Here is a 19,972-nt window from a genome sequence, read left to right as displayed (position 1 = left end):
GGGGTTGATGCGTCCAACGATCGCTGCGACATGGTCATCTTAACGTAGCTGAATGAATTCTTTATAATGTTTCCCCTGATCATGTCTGAGCTGGACACAAGTCATCACTCCTCAGTTGTTCCAGAGGCGCAAGAGGCTCAAGATGTGCTTTAAATGGGTGCCTGCTCGGCAGATGGCGGGGTTGAAGACATCAGATCATGTAATCTCGTAGACGACGTCAGCATTGGCCTCTCTGTTAGCAGTTCTCACGATATTCAAGCCTTCAATATATCTGCCTGTACCACAAAAAGAATTCCTCGGCCGAGGCCTGCAACTCCTGAGTGGCCCTGGCCAAGGGCATACCTCCTGCATACCTACCTTACCTCCTGTACCCGCTCGGCTTGTCTGAGTTCTGGAGCGGTGTCGCGGCTCCACCAAGCCCCCACTTGCGATAAGACCAGCTCCAGGCTTATCGCAGCGGAGAAAATCCGCTACCGACCAAAAATTTTGGAAAACCGCCAGCCCGCCGCGTCGCAAAGATTGGACCTGCTATTGTTTGCGACAACTGCCTTGACAGGAGATTGAAAATCCCCCACAACTCTTGTTTATTCACCATGGCAGCCGTCTACAAGTCTATCTCCAAGACCAGTGGCTCAAAGGCCGAGGCGCCTAGCAATGGCGTCAAGAAGAACAAGCAGAGAGTCTTGATCCTCTCCTCGAGAGGCGTTACCTTCCGGTGAGTTGCACGACTTGGCCAGGGGAGCGCATTTAACTGACTTGGCAATTCTCACATAGACATCGCCATCTCTTGAACGATATTGCGTCGATGCTCCCTCACAGCCGAAAAGATGCCAAGTTCGACTCCAAGACGAAGCTCTACGAGCTGAACGAGCTGGCCGAGATGTACAACTGCAACAACGTCATGTTCTTCGAGGCGAGGAAGGGAAAGGATCTCTATGTGTGGCTCAGCAAGGTTCCTAACGGACCTACAATCAAGTTCCACCTCCAGAACTGTAAGGGACAGGCATGGCGGGACCTGGTCGGAGTGCTAACGTGAAATAGTGCACACAATGGAGGAACTTCACTTCACCGGTAACTGCCTGAAGGGCTCGAGACCCGTCCTCTCCTTCGATGGCGCCTTCGACAAGCAACCCCACCTGCGAGTTATCAAGGAGCTCTTCCTCCACACCTTTGGCGTTCCCCAGGGCGCTCGGAAATCCAAGCCTTTCATCGACCACGTCATGGGCTTCAGCTTCGTCGACGGCAAGATCTGGGTCCGAAACTACCAGATCAACGAGGTTGAGGCTTCGCAGACCAAGGAGGGAGAGGAGGAGGATGAGGATGCTGCCAAGTCAAAGTCCCGATCCGGAAACAAGGACACCGACATCAACCTGGTCGAGATTGGTCCCCGATTCGTCCTGACACCCATCGTGATCCAGGAGGGATCCTTTGGCGGACCCATCATCTACGAGAACAAGGAGTTTGTGTCGCCGAACCAGGTGCGAGCCGATCTTCGGCGGACGAAGGCCTCCCGACACAACTCTCGTGCGGAGAAGCACGTCGAGAGGTTAAACAAGAAGGGCGATCTCGGACTTCGGTCGGTCGGCGGACAGCGGCCGGTCAAGGACGAACTGGACACCAAGATGCTGTTTGCCTAGACTTTTTGATACCTACCTGTCGATCGATACACTACCTACTGGCTTTCTGGGTCTGTAAACACCGGGACGGGGTGTGGGAGTTTGGGACATTCTGCGCTGATATTAACCAAAAAGAAGAAGCAAATCAATTCAATATTGCCCGTCATTTATCGTCTCACTCGCCATGGATGTTCTGCTAACCCGTTTGTTCGTTTATCTTGTTCCGACGCCATAGGTCGCATCATCATTTAACCCGCTCGGAAAATGTTCGGTGATTTGATATCAGAGCGCGACCTGGGTGTGTGTCATGGCCTCCCGTCTATATCAGTCATCCCCCTTTCCCTTCTTCCATCTTCAAGCTCTATTGCGCCTTCTACTCGAGCATCTGCGGAAGAAGCGCTGCTCATGAAAACAGCCATGGGAATCTTGTCTGTTTTGAAATTGATGCCTGAGTGCATCCCCGCTACCGTGTCAAGCCCCAACGCTGGGGTGGCCGGACAGTAAACCACCATCACAAACGCTTCACGGTGTAGGTATTTACGCCTTGAAGCGACGCGGAGCGCATTGCTCTTTCCCATCATATCAGTTCCTTGCGGTCTCTACTTTGGCCCAAAGAAACGACCCAGACCTTGGTTGTCACGCTTATCATCCGTGTTGACAAACCACACTCAGTTTGAGATCCAACAACATCAACAAAGACGTGGGCTTGACGTGACGCCAACCCATCAATTGATTGTTTCACTAATCATACCAACTAAAAATGCCAATTCCATCAGGTCAGTCGCGCATAGCTCTTTGTTACCGGCATACTCACTCAGCTAACAGATTCCATCTTAGTGGTCATCTTGCAGCTCTAGCAGGATTGGAAGCAGATTGTTGTACAAAAGAGAGCCTTCTGGCAATAATCTTTTGTCCCTGGATACTCAACTACATTTAAACTCCCTTCGATATCACATACGACTATCGAGCCCCCAGCTCTCACCCACCATCCAACTCACCCTATTCTAAATCCACCAACTCTCAACGAAATCGTTATCATGGCTACCAACATGGCTAGCACACATAATTCGCCTTACCTGACTGGGCTTCCTAACGAGATCGTCCTCGAAATCTACCATCAACTGAACTTGGATGGAGTTTTCAATCTCGCCGCTACTCACAGGACTTTCTATGAGCTCTTCAATAAGAGAAAGGCCTCTATTTTACTTCCTGTCTTGGTCCGGGACTTTAGTCCGTTTGATGAACTCTTGCAAGTTTATACCGCTTCAGCCGATGATCTCGATTCTCTTGGAGGCTTGTATGCTTCTCGAAGAGTCGTGTTCAAGCGCTTCATTGGAGACACGGGGGCCATCCTTGCTCCGCGAACAGAGCATCGACCTACTCCATCAGTGGCTTCTAGCAATGGGTTCACCGCGGTCAGCAAGACTGGAAAGCCCACCCTTCCCCATTCTCACGCCATGAAGACGGTTGTCTTGACCGAGCAAGACTTAAAGCCTCTTCTTGGCTACTGCCAGCTGGTGTCCAAGTGGCAGACCCGGTTTCCTCAGATGAGGTGGTATCACGAGCCCGAAAACTGCCGATACCTCCGCCAACACGAGGCCGAGCGGTTCCGTAGAGCCATGTATCGGTGGTGGCTTTACGGATTCTACTTTCACGGCGACTTCCCGCGCCCGCGTGTTGGTCTCCCTGAGCCTGGTGTGGACGACCCGCGGCTGAGCCAGCTCCGGCGATACTCAATGAGTGAGTTGGTGGAGTTGATGGACCTGGTTGAGACCATGAAGGATGTGGTTCTTCATTATCTCTGCCCCCGCCTGGACCCTAATCAGGAATATGTGAGTATTTGTCCAAGACTGCTACCGTATTGACTTCTAATATCCGCCCAGGAAACTTGCGACTCTTACCTGCATGACGTTGCTGATCGACCAGAGTCCCTTTCGAGAGGATGGCGGGACCAGAGTCGATGGGGCCGTATCGTCAAGACATACTGCAAGCTCGGTCCCAAAGAGCTGATGCATTTGTTTGACAATATCTACAGCTTTCCCCGCAAGCGTTTGATTGTCGAGGCCCGCCTGCTTCAGCCCAACCTCACCTTCGACCAGGAATCCATCTCAGTCGCCATCCAATGCGTCCTGGATGAGCGTCAGTGGTCACTGAACATGCCGAGTCTGCCTCAGGATGGCTCAGGAGGTGTCATTGACTGGGATGATGAGCGTGATGCTGAGCGGGTCAAGTTTGGAGGTGATGCCAGTCCTGATGGATCGCTACAAGGGGGCGCTCGGCTGCTTCGGTCTTCCTCGCATTACTCGCCTCGAGGAGATGACGGATCTTGTTTGGAGGATATGCCGCGACAGTCTTGGATCGAAGGGCGATACATGATGTCGTTTGCATGAGTTTTGACTTGTGTGGTGGATAGATTGTGGTTGGTGTTGAGCTTAGATGTTTGGTGTAAGGAGCATGGGCTATTAGACTAGATGATGGCATATCCCGTATGGTGCGTCAATATTATCAGGGAAGCATGTTCTGGTCGATCATTTCTGTCACTTTGTGATAGTACTCGATTGGGAATTCTACCTGGATGGGAGTGGTGTAGGAGAAGCGCGTCTAACACTTGGGAACTGGCCCTACCAGCTTTCATTCAACCAAGGCTTAACGTATGAATGGACAATCGCGATATTCTCAACGAGCTAGTACTAAACTTGATTAAACCATCAGGATACTCTGCATATACACAATACAATATTTGCTGTTCTGCTTGGACGCAGTCAGCCAAGGTATCAGAGATAGCACACCCCCCGCCCACTGGCAGGTCTGGCCATTCAGTGGCCCGTAGCGCCTGAGCCCAGTGCGCGCGCCAAAATTCACCTCCACCGCCCGAGCCTCACCTTCCGTCCCTTCATTTCAGAGCTAATGATCCATACCTATCAACCAAACCATCACCACGACGCGCGCTCAAAGACATTCACCACACGACCCTCGCTGTGCCCATTCAGCGTTGGCTTCTTCTTATTTTTGTTAATCTGGTATATGTGCTGCTGCCTTTCTGAGCACTCCCAGATAGCCGCGACACTCTCGAGATCGCGCCATCTCGTCGCATCGTAGAATCTCTTGTAGGGGTAAGTGATATGCCTCTCTTTCTATGCCTATTCCATAACTCGCATTCTTGGCCTTGTTTGGGATCTTGCTCACAGGGCGCCTGCATTTATTGTTCTTGCATGCGATGCTGCAAGTGGCCTGCGCGCCCTGGCACAAAGGCAAGCTGGTGTGTGAGAGTCGACTGCTCATGGAAAGGGAGACGTCTTGTTGGCATTCTCATTATCATCCCTTATCACCACGATTATTGAATCCATGGGTGGTGTGAAAACGCGCTTATTGTTCACCTCTCTAACCGCAACATAGTCACGTTTGCCAACTGGTGTTTGCTGCTGAGACCAGTCCCGGATTTGCTCAAGCACTGTCTCAACCTCCTTTACAGCTCCTGGGGTCGCCAGGCCCTCAGTGAGGGAATCATTTGCTGTTAGAAATGGATTCAAGGGCCATGGATGCTGTCGACCTACCCATGAAGGACGCCGATGCGCCCAACGGGCTCAAGACGGACAACAGCATCGACGACGACGACACGGCGTCCGAGGATGCCAACTCCAGTGAGGAGGACCCCGAGCCTCAAGATCTTGCACTTGATCAGGTGCGGCGGCGAGGTCTACTTCCTACGGGCTGCTGTTATGACGACAGGATGAAACTTCACATGAACGCAGACTTCAGTCCAAATACCCATCACCCAGAAGACCCCCGCAGAATCCACGAGATCTTCAAGGCGTTCAAGAAAGCGGGCCTCGTCTATACCGGCTCCGAGGCAGACCTTCCAAGGATCATAAGAGAATGTCCTACACGATACATGTGGCGGATAGCTGCCCGTTCGGCGACAAAAGATGAGATCTGTCTCGCCCACTCAGCAGACCATTTCAGTTGGGTTGAGAATCTAGACAAGATCAGCACCGCGGAACTTCGAGAGTTGACTAGGAGATACGATCAAGGACGCGAATCCCTCTATGTCGGCAGCATGTCGTATCCCGCAGCCCTCCTCTCCGCTGGAGGTGCTATCGAGACCTGCAAGAATGTTGTCACAGGACAGGTGAAGAATGCGTTCGCCGTGATTCGACCGCCGGGACACCACGCCGAGTATGATGCGCCCATGGGCTTCTGTTTCTTCAACAACGTTCCAGTGGCCGTCAGAGTATGTCAGCAAGATTATCCCGATCTATGTCGCAAGGTCCTCATCCTGGACTGGGATGTCCACCACGGCAACGGAGTGCAAAACATATTTTACCAGGATGCCAACGTTCTCTACATTTCGCTTCACGTATACGCCAATGGAACATTTTACCCTGGAAAGCCACCGAATCCCATAACCCCCGATGGAGGCATCGAGAACTGTGGCAGCGGTCCTGGACTTGGCAAGAATATCAACATTGGTTGGCACGACCAAGGCATGGGAGATGGTGAATACATGGCGGCCTTCCAGAAGATCATCATGCCCATCGCCAAGGAGTTCAATCCCGACTTGGTGGTAATCTCTGCCGGCTTTGATGCTGCGGATGGCGATGAGCTAGGAGGTTGCTTCGTTTCACCAGGCTGCTATGCTCACATGACACATATGCTCATGTCTCTGGCGGGTGGAAAGGTCTCTGTGTGTCTTGAAGGCGGCTACAACCTGAAAGCTATTTCCAAGTCAGCTGTCGCCGTCGCTCAGACACTCATGGGCGAGCCGCCACCCAAGATGGAGCTCCCCAAGATCAACAAGGAAGCTGCACGCATCTTGGCCAAGGTTCAGGCGCACCAGGCCCCATACTGGGAGTGCATGCGGCCTGGCATTGTCGATGTGCCAGAGGTTCAGTCGCTCAATGCTAACCGCCTCCACGACGTTATTAGGAACGCCCAAAGACAAGTCCTGCAGACCAAGCACAACATGGTACCCCTCTACATCCAGCGCGAACAGCTGTACAAGTCGTATGAGAACCAAGTGCTGGTGACTCCGAGTCTGCATGAAGCGAACAAGATTCTGATTATTATTCACGATCCGTGAGTTGTAACCTACCATTCACGAGCACGGTTCAAGACTATTGACGCTCTTCAGACCTCAGCTCCTAGCCCAGCCGGATGTCATCGATACATCTCTCGATCCGCATAATGCTTGGGTTGTGAGTAGATTGAGAGCCATGGCTTCAGAAATCAAGCTGACTGTTGCAGGTTGACGGTGTAACCGAATACATTGATTGGGCTATTAGCCAGAAGTTTGGTGTCATGGATATCAACGTTCCTGCGTATATCACCCATGAAGAGGTACGTGCTTCTTTTTTTTTTACCACTACGCTGCTCTAACTCTGGGATCAGGATTCGGATGCATATATCCCAGGCTTCAAAGAAAAGGCCCTCCAGGAACAGATTCAGTCTCTAGTCTGCTACCTATGGGACAATTATCTGCAACTATACGACGCAGAAAACATCTTCATCATGGGCGTCGGGAACGCCTATCTAGGAGTCAAGGTTCTTCTCGTAAACAGAGGTGAGCTGTTCGATGTGCTCGCTATTCTGAATAGCGCTAATGTATGAGTGATAGACTGCAAGGCAAGGATTTCCGGAGTGGTGAACTTTGTCAACGGAACACTCCGGCCAGTCAAGTCAGATATCGATACGGATCTCTCGTCCTGGTATAAGGACAATTCGCGCGTATACATCGCGGGCGACCATGCGTGCTGGTCAGATCCTGATCTGACTCGGAAGGTTCACAAGCGCCGCTTCGGAACGGTTGTGCGAAGTCCTAAGTTTGGTCTCAACAAGATGATGCAGGCCCACGCTGACGAGGCACGTGCGTGGATCCTGGAGAGAGTTGTTGAGGCATCAGACGCGGACATGACAGATGATGAGAAGCAATGATGACGGTTGAGGACGTATGTGGAGGAGCGTTGTCTCCTCTTGGGAGGATTACTTATTGCTCAGAAGGACAACATACTTGCTATCTGCGTTTGAGTTGGGAGGATCTTTTACATGGTATACAAACCCTAGCTGCACAATTGTACCAACAGATTCCCTGGTCTTTTTAATTACAAAACCCGTTCGAAGTCTTCTTGCAAATCCTAACTCTCGTTGGTGAACAATTGTGGGCACGTAGCTCGGTGTAAGTTGGGCGTATAGTGCGATTTGATGCTATCCCACTATCCGCACTGTCCTTATCGCTTATCCGGGAAATCTCCGAACCATCATTTGGATAGCACCTACCATCTTGCGAAAGACAACCACGCGTGCTTGCGCTCTCCTGAACGCATCACACAACCTCTACTTCTCTTGTTCACGAGAAAAGCACCTGCCGCGAGATTCGCGGCGCCGAGACAGAAGCGATGGACCGTGATCGAGGTCGAAGGTAAGCGATTCAACTCCGTTTCTCTTCTTTTCATCCCCAAGCATCATTCGCGCCACCATCATCCAGCATCCATCATCTACAACATAGCATCTCCGCTCGGACTCGACACTCGCTGTTCTCTCTTCCGGATCGATCGCGCTAGCCTCAGGACCCTCGAAGATTCATATTAGCCGCTGGATATCCGGACTGGGCTTGGAACCGACTCGACCTTGTCTGCGACCGAACCATTCACGATGCCTACAACCGACCAGTCACCTGGTTTGACCAGGTCTCTATTCAACGATATATTTGGCAGGTTTTCGCTTGAGGATATCATTCGAATCGACGGTCCACGTCCGCCTCGTCAAGCTTGCCGTCAAGTCGTCAGATTAGAGGGAATGAGAATGTACTACGTTGGTCGAATGGGTCGGTTCCTGCGCATCCCCAATCAACCTGAGGGGTCAAACATGCGCCCGTGTCTCTGTGTCACCATTTACTTCGTAATGCGCTCGAGGTAGCTCTTTGAGGTGCTTTTGTTCAGCGAAGTGATTGTCGACAGGAGATACCATTCCCAGACAAGGGCCACAGGACTTCTCCCTGCATGGGAACAGCCACGTGTTGAAGACCTGGTTAGGCAGCTCCTTGTGCCCATGGACGGTACAAATGTAGCAACAGGACAACACAGGCGCCGTGTGCCGTTGAGGCCCTAGCTATGTCCTCGGGATCGGCTACTGTTGCAGTCTCGCCACTAAATCGATTTCTTCAACATCTCAACTACACCACAGCGAACAGTTCTGCTTCTTCATCGACATTCCCTTTCTGGTCCGCCTTCACTTTACATCAGCGCGTTTTCTCGTTCATAATATCTTCAGCGTCATGGCACAGTTGCTAACTATATCAAGGTACGACGATGGGGAAGTCATTAGGTATGGCGCTGGAGAGTCGTGGAGGCCTACTCCTCGGGACCGGTCACCTCGGCGGGCCAGGAGCCCGATTAGGGAACGCGCAAGGAGTCCACGACCTAGAAGTCCGCGTCCCCGAAGTCCAATTCCTTCAGGATCCGATAGCTACGTTCCGGGAAGATATCCACCACGCCGTAGGTCGAGAAGTGGAGGGGATCGGTACCGGCGAGAGCGATCAAGAGAACGCGAGAGTCCGCGCAGAAGAGAGCGCAGCAGATCTCCAATGAGACGGCCATCATCTCGACGTAGTATGTCGCGAAGAGGGTCGCCTTTGCGGGGTGACAGGTATGAACGCCTAAGATCTCCAGTCAGAGACTGGGAGCGAGATCGTGAACGAGACCGGGACCGTGATAGGATCCGAGATAGGGACTGGGATCGTGATCGGATGCGCGATAGGGAACGCGATTTTGAGCGTCGTGACGAGAGGTGAGCATTGTCGAGTCTTCATGATGAAGGAGAACTAACTGACAACAGACGACGGTCTAGGTCCCCCTTTGGTGTTCGTCGAGACAGAACTCCACCTGCAAGGTCGCCTCCACCAGGTCCTCGTGGCGGCTCCTACAGGCCCCGTTCTCGGTCTCTCAGCCGACGTGGAGGTGACCGATATCAATCATATAGGCGTGTCAGTCCGCCCAGAGAATCTGGAATCTCGTCAGCAATCACTTCTCAGTCAGCATCTGGACGATCATCCCCTCGCCCAAGCCCAGTGAGAGCGAGGTCGCCACTTCAATCTCGGGAAGAGTCTCCTCATCATGCTATTGCACCCGGGGCTCCTCCCCTGAGAGACCCTCCCAGACCTGCGCCGTATGAGCCAGTTGCATCGGCCCCCTCCAGATCACCGCCACGAGGCCCCGCTGCGTTGAGGGCACCTCCAACTGGTCCTGCGGCGAACAGGAATTTCACAGCACCACTGTCCTCGCCAGCACAGCCTCCTCCTGTACGGACACAGACACCAACAGCTCCTCCCCTTCGCTCCGGCACAACAAGCCCTACTATCCCGCCAGCAGGTCCACGAGGTTATGTACCTCCGGCCAGAGGCGGCTTTCCTCCGCGCGGTGGACGAGGCGGGTGGAGTCAGACGCCAGCGCGACACATGCCTGGACCCTCTCCCACACCTTCAACACCGAACGGCCCATCTACGATTCCTACTGGCCCACGGGCTACCCCTTCAAATGCACCATCAACGTCTACTCCAGTTCAACCGCGACCATTCAATCCCCCGACTGGACCATCAGCTCAACATGCCGGTGGTGCTCGGCAAACCCTGGCGCAATCTATGCTGGCAACGTTGCCCCCAATCATCCCAGGCGGCAAGCTAGATCCTTCCATGACTCCCCTCGTGTTGGGCGTGACTCGGGAACTCGAGCCACACTACCGCAAACTCAAAGACGAGGAGGAGAAGCTGCGAGACGAGCTACAGGCCAAACAGGAGCGACTGCGTAAGAGCTTGTACACCTGGAACCGGCTTGAGCGTGACTCGAGAGCGTGGGAGATGCGCAGTGACTTGAGTGAGAAGAGCATGAAGAACATGGCTGGCGAGGGCATGGGCGGCGCGGCATTCTAGAACAGGGAGCCGGCAGTATTTCTGTTTCGCAAGCTTAGGCGCAGGAGGTTTGGCAGTGTTCAGTTTCGCACCTTGTACGAGTTCAATTCTTGAAAAGGGGGTCGGGCAGCATCTGGTTCAGGACTGGAGAGCGGCGTTTTATCTGTACTTTTAATCCCAGCCAGCCCCTGGAGTGTGAGCAGCAGAAGGCGGGTGGGTGTTGGTGGCCCGGCAAGGCTTGTATGAGGAAACTGTAGATAGATGTAATGACGACGTGTCTTGTCAAGAGAGTAGCGCTGCTTGGCTTCGTACATGCGAGAAATGCCGTGCTTTGAGTGTCCATGCACAGTATGCAGGTATCCATTCCTTGGAAGTGGCCCAGATGTGCTAGGCCTTGTACAACAGGCGCGTTGGTTAGCATCCATGGTACCTTTCTTAGGGCTTTCTTATACATCAAGAGGCGAGATTTTTAATCAGCATTTAATATTCAGCAGCTCATTGCACCCATTCGCATTCAGTTCCGGCATCCATTGTGAAAAGGTAGGCATAGCAATGCTTAATCGCGGGGCGTTGTCCAAAGTCGGCGTCATCCCCACACAGTTCAGATATCGAAGCGCTACGAGCAAACACACACGAGCAGAACCAACAAGTTTGAATTTTCCCGGCTTCCCACGGGAGATTTAATCCTCGCGCTTTCGGCTAGCGGTCAAGTAGTTTGTGAGAATATACACCATTGGGCATGAGGGCAGTAAGCCCGTCAAGTAGGGCAAGCAAATGTCCCCTGCTTCAGTTCATCCGCCCCCCTCAAAGGCGACTTTCTTGGTTGAAGCCTGAGCAGCAAGTTGATACTGCTAAAGTCATGTTCTAGGCGGGGACTGGACCAAAAAAACCATATTGTTTCTTTCTCGAGCAAATGCCCGTTTTCGAAACGCCAGATTGTGTATTAGTGACATGTTGGGTTGCGTCGAGGTAAGACTCGGAGCGTCGGGCGGCTAACGCCAGACAAAGACAGGGTCGTCGTCATCTTCTTGATCACCATCCCACTCATCGTCTGACTCTGCACGGTCTTCGTCCATGAAATCTTCCATGCCGTACTGCATTTCGGTAGGCTTCTGGTTGTCAAAGACAATGGAGACGCTGGTACAGAGTCCCTGAATAACTAGGGTCTTGGCGGGTCGAGGCTCTTTAGAGTCTGCGCGTTCGGCTTCATTCTCAGACTGACTTGACGCCGGGCTGCCGTCAACGCCTCGTTCTTCTTCCGAGTCTGAATCGAACTCATTCTCATCAGTTTCGGGCTCAGCGTACGTTGGTCTGCCGTGAAGACTGCGCAGACCCTTCGAGTTGTTACTATGCCTCGAGTCGGAATCCGAGGCTTGAGCGGCAAGTCGGGTACTCCGACGAGACGGCCCATCAGACAGACGTTTCGGCTTTGTCTTCTTCTCAACTACTTCTTCCTTCTCCTCTTCTGTCTGGCGTAGCGAGTAGTGCTTCTTTGGTGGCTCGAAGAGGCGGAGGAAGACCCTATCCAGTTTACGCCGCCACTCGTGGCGCATGGTAGCACGGGCCTTCCAGGGTATGTTGAGCATTGTCTTGACGGCAAGATGTCTGAGACTCGGCAACGAACCCGCGCTGTCGATGAGAGACTGGAGAAACATCTCTGCAGTTTCAACACTCCAGTGTCGAATGTGTTCAAAGTCAATCACGCGGAGACTCGATGGCCATTGTGGTATTTGGTGTGGCAGCAGGGCCTGATCATACAGGGGATCGGCGTCATTGTTGACGAGGGACAGGGAGTCATGGTGGCGGAAGTACGATAGGTTCATGTAGAGCTCTTCCAGGCGAGGACACGCATCGGCCAAGGTGGTCAAAAATACCAAGTCCAAGGACTGGTTGTGCGACAGGTTCAGACTGCGAAGATGTCTGCCGTGGCTGTGTAGAAATGACGCAAACTCCTCAGACTTGATCTCCCAGCAATTGATCAGTCCGAGATGAACCAGATCTTTTGGCAGGAGTGGGAGCAGTCGGTCATTCATGACAGTCGACGATTCGAACACCAAGTGACTGAGTGATTTCAATTGCGAAATGGCCTCTGCAATCGAGTCAATCATAGCTCCATCTTCGTTGTACAGTTCGAGCTCTCGTTCCTCGTCCCCTGGCTTAGGCCGTGGTTTATAAAGCGACGGAACTTGAAAGTTAGTGAAGCTTAGCTTGGTGAGATGAGCAAACGAAGGTTCTTGGTGGACAAGACTGATGTCTTTGGCTGTCGTGACAGGTCCTCCCAGGAGGCTTCCGCTCCACTCCCAGCTCTTCAAAACGGTATGGAATGACTTTTCTTCAGCATGAACTGGGTCGACTTGGCTGGAACTTGGTCTGAAAGAGTGCAAGATCTCAGGCGAGTATTGCCATCTCACAGTCCGATCAAGCTCTCTGTATGGTGGTTGATCAGACTGAGTGAAAAGGATGACTTCTGCTAGGCGCGGCAACACATGAATCATCTGAGGAAGTAGTACTTGAGGCACAACCTGAACATCTACATAAAGGGACTCGACTTTGGCGCGATAGTTGAACCGAGTGGCAGAAGGCGGAAGCTCAAGCAAGGCAGCAAAACGGCGGGCTTTTCCGCTGGTGAGAAGCGGCGGACAACGATAGATAGCTGTCAAGGCAGCTTCCGAGAAGGCCTTGCAAGTCGTGGCAGTACTTATCAGCCAGTTGACATCAAGGGTGTCATGGCCGCCTGACACAGCGGCGTAGTAGAAGATGTCGACCCAGGCGCCGTAGGGTATTTGGGGATCTCTCCAGTTGGGTATGACGCCCTGAGGAATTTGTTCTGGCTCAAATGATGTGCGCCGCTTCTTCGAGGACCTTCCCTTCCTATGGAGTGGCTTTGGTCGTTTCTTTGTTTGTCGGCGTGCATTCGACCTTGTGTCAGATCGTGCTGGGACAGGCTCAGGCTGAGCCTGTCCCATTGCTGCCTGTCGGGCACTGCGACGACTGCTAGTCCTTGCAGATGTATTCCCTGTAGGACGACTCTTGTTTCGACGTGATCGTGTCTGAAAGTGTGGTTCGTCACCCGAGTCCTCGTCGCTTTCCACGTCTGGCTCGGAGGGCTGATCGAGACTGTTGTTTGAAGAGTCCGAGTCGCCATCATCATCAGAAGAAGTATCTCTGGGGTATACTACCGCCTTTCGCGATCGTGTTGAACGAGTGGGTGGCGCAGAAACATGTGCGCGGGATGTTCGGGAAGGGTTGCGACGGGTGGAGGGTTCGGTGACATCCTGACGATCGGCGGCTCGTGTGCGGACCATTTTGGCGGTGCCTGTAAAGAAAAATGTGTTAGTTAAATGGCAGAGACGTTAATTATCGGTATTGGTAAGACTATATAGCGAGAGCTGTCGTGGATGACATGGCATGGGTTGGCGCAAGATGGGATTGTTCACACACCTGCAACGTCTTGCGATCTTTGGCGCCCCTCAGGTGATTACCGACAACCAAGCGGTGAGCAATGGCGGGCCGAAAGCGGGCAAGAAAGATCAAGAATGAGTGTCTGCCATCTGTCTATGAATGGCAAAATGGCTTCTGTTGTGGGCTGGGAGGGTAGTTGGCATTAAACAAGTCTGAGTGAGGTCAACGATGTAGTTGTAAGAGAGATGGAGGGGCAAGATGGGACTCGGTGCCTGGAAAGACACTCAGCCTTGCCTTAGTGCGTTGGGTCGTGGGGCTCTGGTGAGGGGTGGGGCATAAATTGACCAATCGTAGTGCGCGTAGATTTGAGGGCAGGCTCGGCCGACGAGGCTGTGAGTAAGGGGCATGGCCAACATGTGGTTACAAAGGAGATTTGTGTAAATGGACTAGATTAGGTTAACTAAAGTAAATAATTATCTTTGTGGTTTTCTAATTTCCAAAATTGATGGTTTGCATCTTTCATGTCACTGCTTTGAGCAAACACTCAGGTCATGCATGCTGGAGATTGTTGTGATATGATTGCTAGCCCTGAAATTAGAATTTCTTCGCCTGGCTGCCAAAGACACAACGTAGCAAACCGCCTTTGATTTTCTCTCGCCACGTAGAAATCAGTCCAGCAAATCTGCAGCTCATCATTGATAGCGTCTATCTGCAGGAGCCGGACAAAGAGAAGACTCCCAAGTTTGATCCATGATGACACCAACCATCCCATGATGAATCGAGACCGCGCAAAGTGCATAGAATGGGCAGCTAAGCCGATGAATCTGCCTAAGGGGGCACCCCGTTGGCATGCATTGGATGATTCTTGAGGTGACCACTTTTCCCTTGGAGACGACGTATTGATTCGCTGAGAGCGGCGTGTGGAGAAGCTCGGGTTCTGCTCCCGCTGGAACAGGTAAGGAAAGTGGTCCCGGCGGTGGCCTGCGTGAGCCGTGAATGGTTCATATGCCCGCGGCTTCCCAGGATTAAGTGGCTCTGGCGCTAGGCCGCATTTGGAGTCGCGATAGAATCTCCCTGTCCTTCACCTGCCACTGGCACGCGTCTTTCGCCTGTTGCCGCCGCCGCGCTCCCCCAGCCAAGCATCAACGCCGACTTATATGACGGCGTCTTGGAGTCCTCGTTGTCGCCTCTGCCTTCTTGCATCCAATGCGACACGTCTGTCAGCCTGTAGATGAGCCTTGTTTCCGCTCATACTCTGGCGCAGTGAGGACAGCGACGCAGCGACTGTGGCGGCAGCGGCAGTGACGGGGGTCCTTCTCTTCTCACCACACGCGACCGGGCTCGCATCTCCTCCTTATTATTTACATCCACAGGGTCACGACCACGCTCAACAACATCGCCATATCTCATCGGCAAACGCTGCACCTCGCTCAGACAGCTCGCATCCTTTATTTCTCTTTTAGGCTTTCCCACGCGCTTCGTTCTCGTGGTTTGTGGCATCGCCTGTTTGCCCGCGCCTGCTATCCGCTGTCTCTTTTCCTTCCATTGACCTTCATTTCTCGCACTCTTTCTCTACCGTCATTTTTCTGGTCCAGCCAACACAACTTATCCGGCTTGCATGACGACAACAGGCGATAAAAACAATGAGAGCCAACGCATTGTGCCTTTGAGAAATCCTCTGCAACCGCGACAACAGCAATCACATCAGCTGCAATCATCACCGCCGCATCGCTCGCACTCAGGCGCCCAGCAGCAGCAGCACAGGCCCGCGCTCCTCACATTCATCTCGTCATTTTTCTCCTCCTCCCATGATCTCTCTCCCTCCGCCATGAACCTGAAAAGGCGCAATCAAAGGACGGGGCCCTTTCTTCAACAGAACTGGATCAACGGAGTCGCACCCTTGCGAAATTCAATCATGGGTGTGAATCTCTCCACCCCAAAGCACTTGTCGGGTCAAGATGACGGCGCCCCTCCGCAGAAGCGCCTTCGCCTGTCTTCTCCGGACCCTCTCGAAAATGACCGGTACCCTGCTTCGCATGACACGCCAGAGTCCCTCTCCGCTTTACGCGTCGAGGTTCTTAAGGTTCTTCACAAGGACTCTAAAAAAGTCCGACCCCTCCAGACCACTGTTGTTGAGCCCCGCGATATTGTCACCATCAAGGGCAGATGTCGCATCACCGTCTCCGACGTGAGCGAGGGCTTCCCCAATATCTTGTACCGCTGCTGCAAGAACTGCGACATCATCACCTACAAAAATCCCGTTGGCCCTCACCGCGTCGCCCGGGTTAGCCTGCCCCAGCCGTTCCTCGTACCTGAAGAGAGCATCAAAGTCAACAGACATGATGATGTGTCCAATGACTTTGCTCAATCGTACAGGTTGGACGTTGAACTGGAATCTATCAATGATGGCACATGGCCTCCCCTCGACTCTCATGACTTCGACATCCCTCTGGGCGAGCAGGGTTCCTTCTCCGACTCTGCTAAGAACCGCTGGATTTTCCACAGCGAGGTTGGGGGAGTTTTTGGCAGAAGCAAGACCCCCGTGCGCCTCACAACTGGCCATCGTCCCGATCGCGTTTTGCGTCCGACAGACTATGTCATGGACGTGGATCTGCGATGGACGGCAGGTTTCCGGCCGATAGCCAAGGGTTCCAAGCCCTGCATCACCGCAATTGACCCAGATACTGAGCCCTACACCACTGGTCAACTTGAGCCTATCCCCGATGACCAACTCAACGGCGCCGGTGTGTTGAATGGTGTCAATGGAGGCACCAATGGCATCGCTACTACCAACGGCGTGAATGGCCTCAATGGTTTAAATGGCGTGAATGGCATCAACGGCGAAAATGGTGTAAACGGCATTCACGCTCACGAAGATGTCAACGGCACCAATGGCATCAACGGCCATGCTCATGAGGACTCATCGCATGAGCCGGACGATGACGTGGATGGTGAACACACCCCCAACCGCGCCCTGAGAACACGAGGAGTCAAGCAGCAGTACAACCTCAAAATTCTCAGCGACAAAGCGCAAGGGAAAGAGCGAAAGCCGCGGGCAAGAGCTACCCAAGCGACGCCGGCGGAAGGTCGCGTCACCTACTTCTTGCCGATTGATCAGCCTGTGTGCTTGGATTACTGGCGATGCGTTACCTGTGGCACATTCCACGACTCGCTGCCTCTGCTGCAACTTCACCTGCAGACTTATCATTTGGAATACGACTATGTACTCGACATAACGAGCCAAGGACCGCATTTCCGAGTCACTCACCGTAACGAGTCTGTCGCTTCGCCCACGAGGACATACCAGCTAGGAAAGCCGGTAAAGCCCTGGCATCTGGAGACGTATGTGTCGGGCGACCAATCTTGGGTGACCTCGCGTCTTGGCCCAGACAACAACGAAGAGCCAGCGCGGTCTCCGTCGAAGCAGGCGACTGCAAGGCAGCTCTTTGACTCGAAACCTTCACTACCGCCACAGCCAACGCTGCCACCAGTGCCTCGACCCAAGAAGAGAAAGATCACCATCCCCGAGACTAATTATCCCCTCTTTGATCCCGTGAGCAAGGCGCGCCTTGTAGCGGGCGAGGACCTGCCGAGGCCTGCGATTGACAACTCATGGCTGATTCAGAAGCATCGAGAAGACATTGGGGAATTTTCGGATGTTACATCCGAAGAGAAAGAATACATTCGAAACTGGGACTCATTCATTCTCCAGGAAAATGTCACTTCTGGAACGTACTTCCCACGCGCCTGGCTTAAATTTGTCAAGGAGCACGCCTCATGGCTCGTGGCAGCCAACCCTCGGATGGTGGAATTTGGCAAGCACATGGGTGTTTTGGTGGCGCGTGATGTCCTCGATGACAAGACAATCGACCAAGCCATGGAGCTCTTTGATGAGGCGAGGGCCCAGTTGAAGGCCAAGGCGAAGGAGCAAGCGAATGGCACTGAGGACGCGCAGCCTGCAGATGCAACGCTGAAACAGTCACCTCGGGCTTCTCAGATCATGAAAGGTGCAAATGGCTGTACAGTGTGTCAGCTGCCAGTTCTCGGGCCCAGCCTGCTTGTCTGCTCGAACAAGGTAATGCAAATGAGTGTTGATTTGAAGCCGGATTGTGCTAACATACTCGTGCAGAACTGCTCAAGCCGCCTCTACCACGCTGGGTGCATTCAACAGACTGCCACCATCAGCCCAGCGGCTCGTGCCAAATGGCTTTGTAATGAATGTAGCAAGTCGGGAGGATCCTCGTAGGGTGAGGCGTCCTCAGAATTGCTGGGTGCACCGGAACCTTCTACCACCACTGAAAGCACTACTCAGGATACCATGATTGTATCGCGAGGTGCGGAAGCCGCGGGATCCTCCATGGAGTGTCGTGCGTCGAGGAAGAGGTCCAAGAAAGCGGCTGCTGCCAGCGCAGCTGATGAAAGGCCTGGCCCAGATCAACAGCCAGCAAAAAGGTGTAGAGGGAAGCCACAGAAGATCAAGCGTGAGCTGAGGGGTTGAGCCAGGCAGGGCAGGGACTCTTGTGAGCGAATAGAAGAGCGCCAACGTCTGGCGCAGGGGCGAGACGAGATCTAAGGAAACATGGGGGAAAATACAAGCGGAGAGGAACGACATGCAAGTTTTATACGTGTTTGGGGCGCTTATTGGGGATGCAATGGACATTACATTGGCCAAGGGCTGCTAGGAGTTGGCTGATGGAGAGAGCTGGATCGTCTGATGTGGGGTTCCTCATGAATGCCACCTAACTCGCGAGGAGGCCTTGAGAGCGGATCGTGCGTTCTACACTAAATAGTTTATAGTTATTTCTGTTGTTTGCTTGTGTCCCTATGCGTGACTGTAACTGTAAAAGCCAATTGTTTCGGCTACAAAGATGTGGAGAAAAGGAACTTGATGCCCGTCTGACCAAGCCAGGGAGAGCCTGCATGAGCGGAACTCGGGACAGGTGTTGTGTTGTAGACTTGTAAGAGCAGGAAGACGAGCAGGAAGACGAGCCTGAACAAGTAATATACCTTTCGAAGAACCTATTGGCCTATATATGGCACATTCTAGAACCCCCCCCCCATCAAACTGCTCTCTCACACCAAGCCCAAGGCACCCCAACCCAAGTTTTAACCTCAGCTTCTCCCAACCAAGACACGGAGAGACGGCCTCTTGCACATGTCTTTGCTTCTACTGAGTAGTAACAGTACATGGTGAAGCAATCCAGCTCTTGGGGCTGGGATGAAGACAGCATATTTTCAAACTAGCTCCTGAAGAAGGGGTATAAACCGTCTACTGTCGACTCGCAAGACGGGATAGCGAATATGGTCTGAGAACCTGGGCAAGACTCAGTGAGATGAATATGTTAAGCCAGTCTCTTATCAACACCTGTTGACCATTTTCTTGAAGAATCATCAAGCCAGGGTGGCTGTTCTTTGTAGGTGACACCTTGGGATGCTCCAATCGCCCTTTTCAATAACCCATTCAAGGGTTTTGCTTTTGTCCAATTTGGTAAAAGAAGAGAAGAATCTGCGAGGTACCACTATCCCTAGAACAGCACCCCAATATACGTATCTTAAAGGTAGTTCGGCATGGGATGTTACCAGAACAGTTCAGCGGGCTTTAGTTTCGTCAGTGATTCATCGCCCCCTCTTCTTCCGCTTTTGCATCGGCGCTTTTTAGACCCAGTCGGATCCCACAATCATTTCATAAGCCTCAGGATACTAACCCTCGACCAGGTATTGAGCATTTGTCCCCGTAATACCAGCTCGTTCCGGAGTTTTGGGTGCCTCGTAATCTAGTGATGGCTGATCTGGGTCGGAGAATCGGCAGTGAACGAGCAACTTGAGACAGGGAAGGGCTACGCAAAATGAAATGACCAGAAATTTTTGATTGGGTGAAATAGCAGGTTTATAATCTTCAGTCGGTAATTACGATATTCGGTCAGTGTTAAGGATGTGCCCAGGGTGGCTTGATAGAGGCTGTATTGATCTTGAAGTCACCATGCTTCCGTGGCCCGTAAAGCGCTTTGGGGAAACCACACTGTTTATGGGAAGAACGAAGATTCCTTTGATTTGA

The 19,972-nt window shown here is 52.7% G+C and overlaps 6 protein-coding genes across 6 annotated transcripts; 5 read left to right on the top strand and 1 right to left on the bottom strand.

The window, feature by feature from the left end:
* Positions 1 to 593: 593 nt before the first annotated feature.
* NCS54_01058700 (Ribosome biogenesis protein BRX1) lies at positions 594 to 1,637 on the top strand (the record flags this gene model as incomplete). The annotated part of the gene is made up of 3 exons (XM_053155891.1): positions 594 to 715; positions 775 to 992; positions 1,042 to 1,637. 3 exons carry the CDS (start codon positions 594 to 596, stop codon positions 1,635 to 1,637), a joined length of 936 nt encoding a protein of 311 aa, XP_053011866.1.
* Positions 1,638 to 2,653: 1,016 nt separating this feature from the next.
* On the top strand, positions 2,654 to 4,006 carry NCS54_01058600 (F-box domain-containing protein; the record flags this gene model as incomplete). The annotated part of the gene is made up of 2 exons (XM_053155890.1): positions 2,654 to 3,448; positions 3,500 to 4,006. 2 exons carry the CDS (start codon positions 2,654 to 2,656, stop codon positions 4,004 to 4,006), a joined length of 1,302 nt encoding a protein of 433 aa, XP_053011865.1.
* Positions 4,007 to 5,136: 1,130 nt separating this feature from the next.
* NCS54_01058500 (Histone deacetylase) lies at positions 5,137 to 7,547 on the top strand (the record flags this gene model as incomplete). The annotated part of the gene is made up of 5 exons (XM_053155889.1): positions 5,137 to 6,692; positions 6,748 to 6,811; positions 6,861 to 6,953; positions 7,005 to 7,176; positions 7,231 to 7,547. The coding sequence occupies 5 exons, from the start codon at positions 5,137 to 5,139 to the stop codon at positions 7,545 to 7,547; spliced, it is 2,202 nt and encodes a 733-aa protein (XP_053011864.1).
* Positions 7,548 to 8,008: 461 nt separating this feature from the next.
* NCS54_01058400 (Hypothetical protein) lies at positions 8,009 to 10,536 on the top strand (the record flags this gene model as incomplete). Its single annotated transcript, XM_053155888.1, has 3 exons — positions 8,009 to 8,031; positions 8,913 to 9,398; positions 9,459 to 10,536. 3 exons carry the CDS (start codon positions 8,009 to 8,011, stop codon positions 10,534 to 10,536), a joined length of 1,587 nt encoding a protein of 528 aa, XP_053011863.1.
* A 971-nt stretch (positions 10,537 to 11,507) lies between these two features.
* NCS54_01058300 (Hypothetical protein) lies at positions 11,508 to 13,820 on the bottom strand (the record flags this gene model as incomplete). Its single annotated transcript, XM_053155887.1, has 1 exon — positions 11,508 to 13,820. One exon carries the CDS (start codon positions 13,818 to 13,820, stop codon positions 11,508 to 11,510), a length of 2,313 nt encoding a protein of 770 aa, XP_053011862.1.
* A 1,715-nt stretch (positions 13,821 to 15,535) lies between these two features.
* NCS54_01058200 (PHD domain-containing protein) lies at positions 15,536 to 18,163 on the top strand (the record flags this gene model as incomplete). The annotated part of the gene is made up of 2 exons (XM_053155886.1): positions 15,536 to 17,992; positions 18,047 to 18,163. The coding sequence occupies 2 exons, from the start codon at positions 15,536 to 15,538 to the stop codon at positions 18,161 to 18,163; spliced, it is 2,574 nt and encodes an 857-aa protein (XP_053011861.1).
* Positions 18,164 to 19,972: the final 1,809 nt, after the last annotated feature.

Source organism: Fusarium falciforme, chromosome 8 (genome assembly GCF_026873545.1).
Source record: "Fusarium falciforme chromosome 8, complete sequence".
In the NCBI taxonomy this organism is placed as follows: Eukaryota; Fungi; Ascomycota; class Sordariomycetes; order Hypocreales; family Nectriaceae; genus Fusarium; species Fusarium falciforme.
Note: the sequence above shows the minus strand (reverse complement) of the source record. Positions and strands in the feature narration are given on the sequence as shown.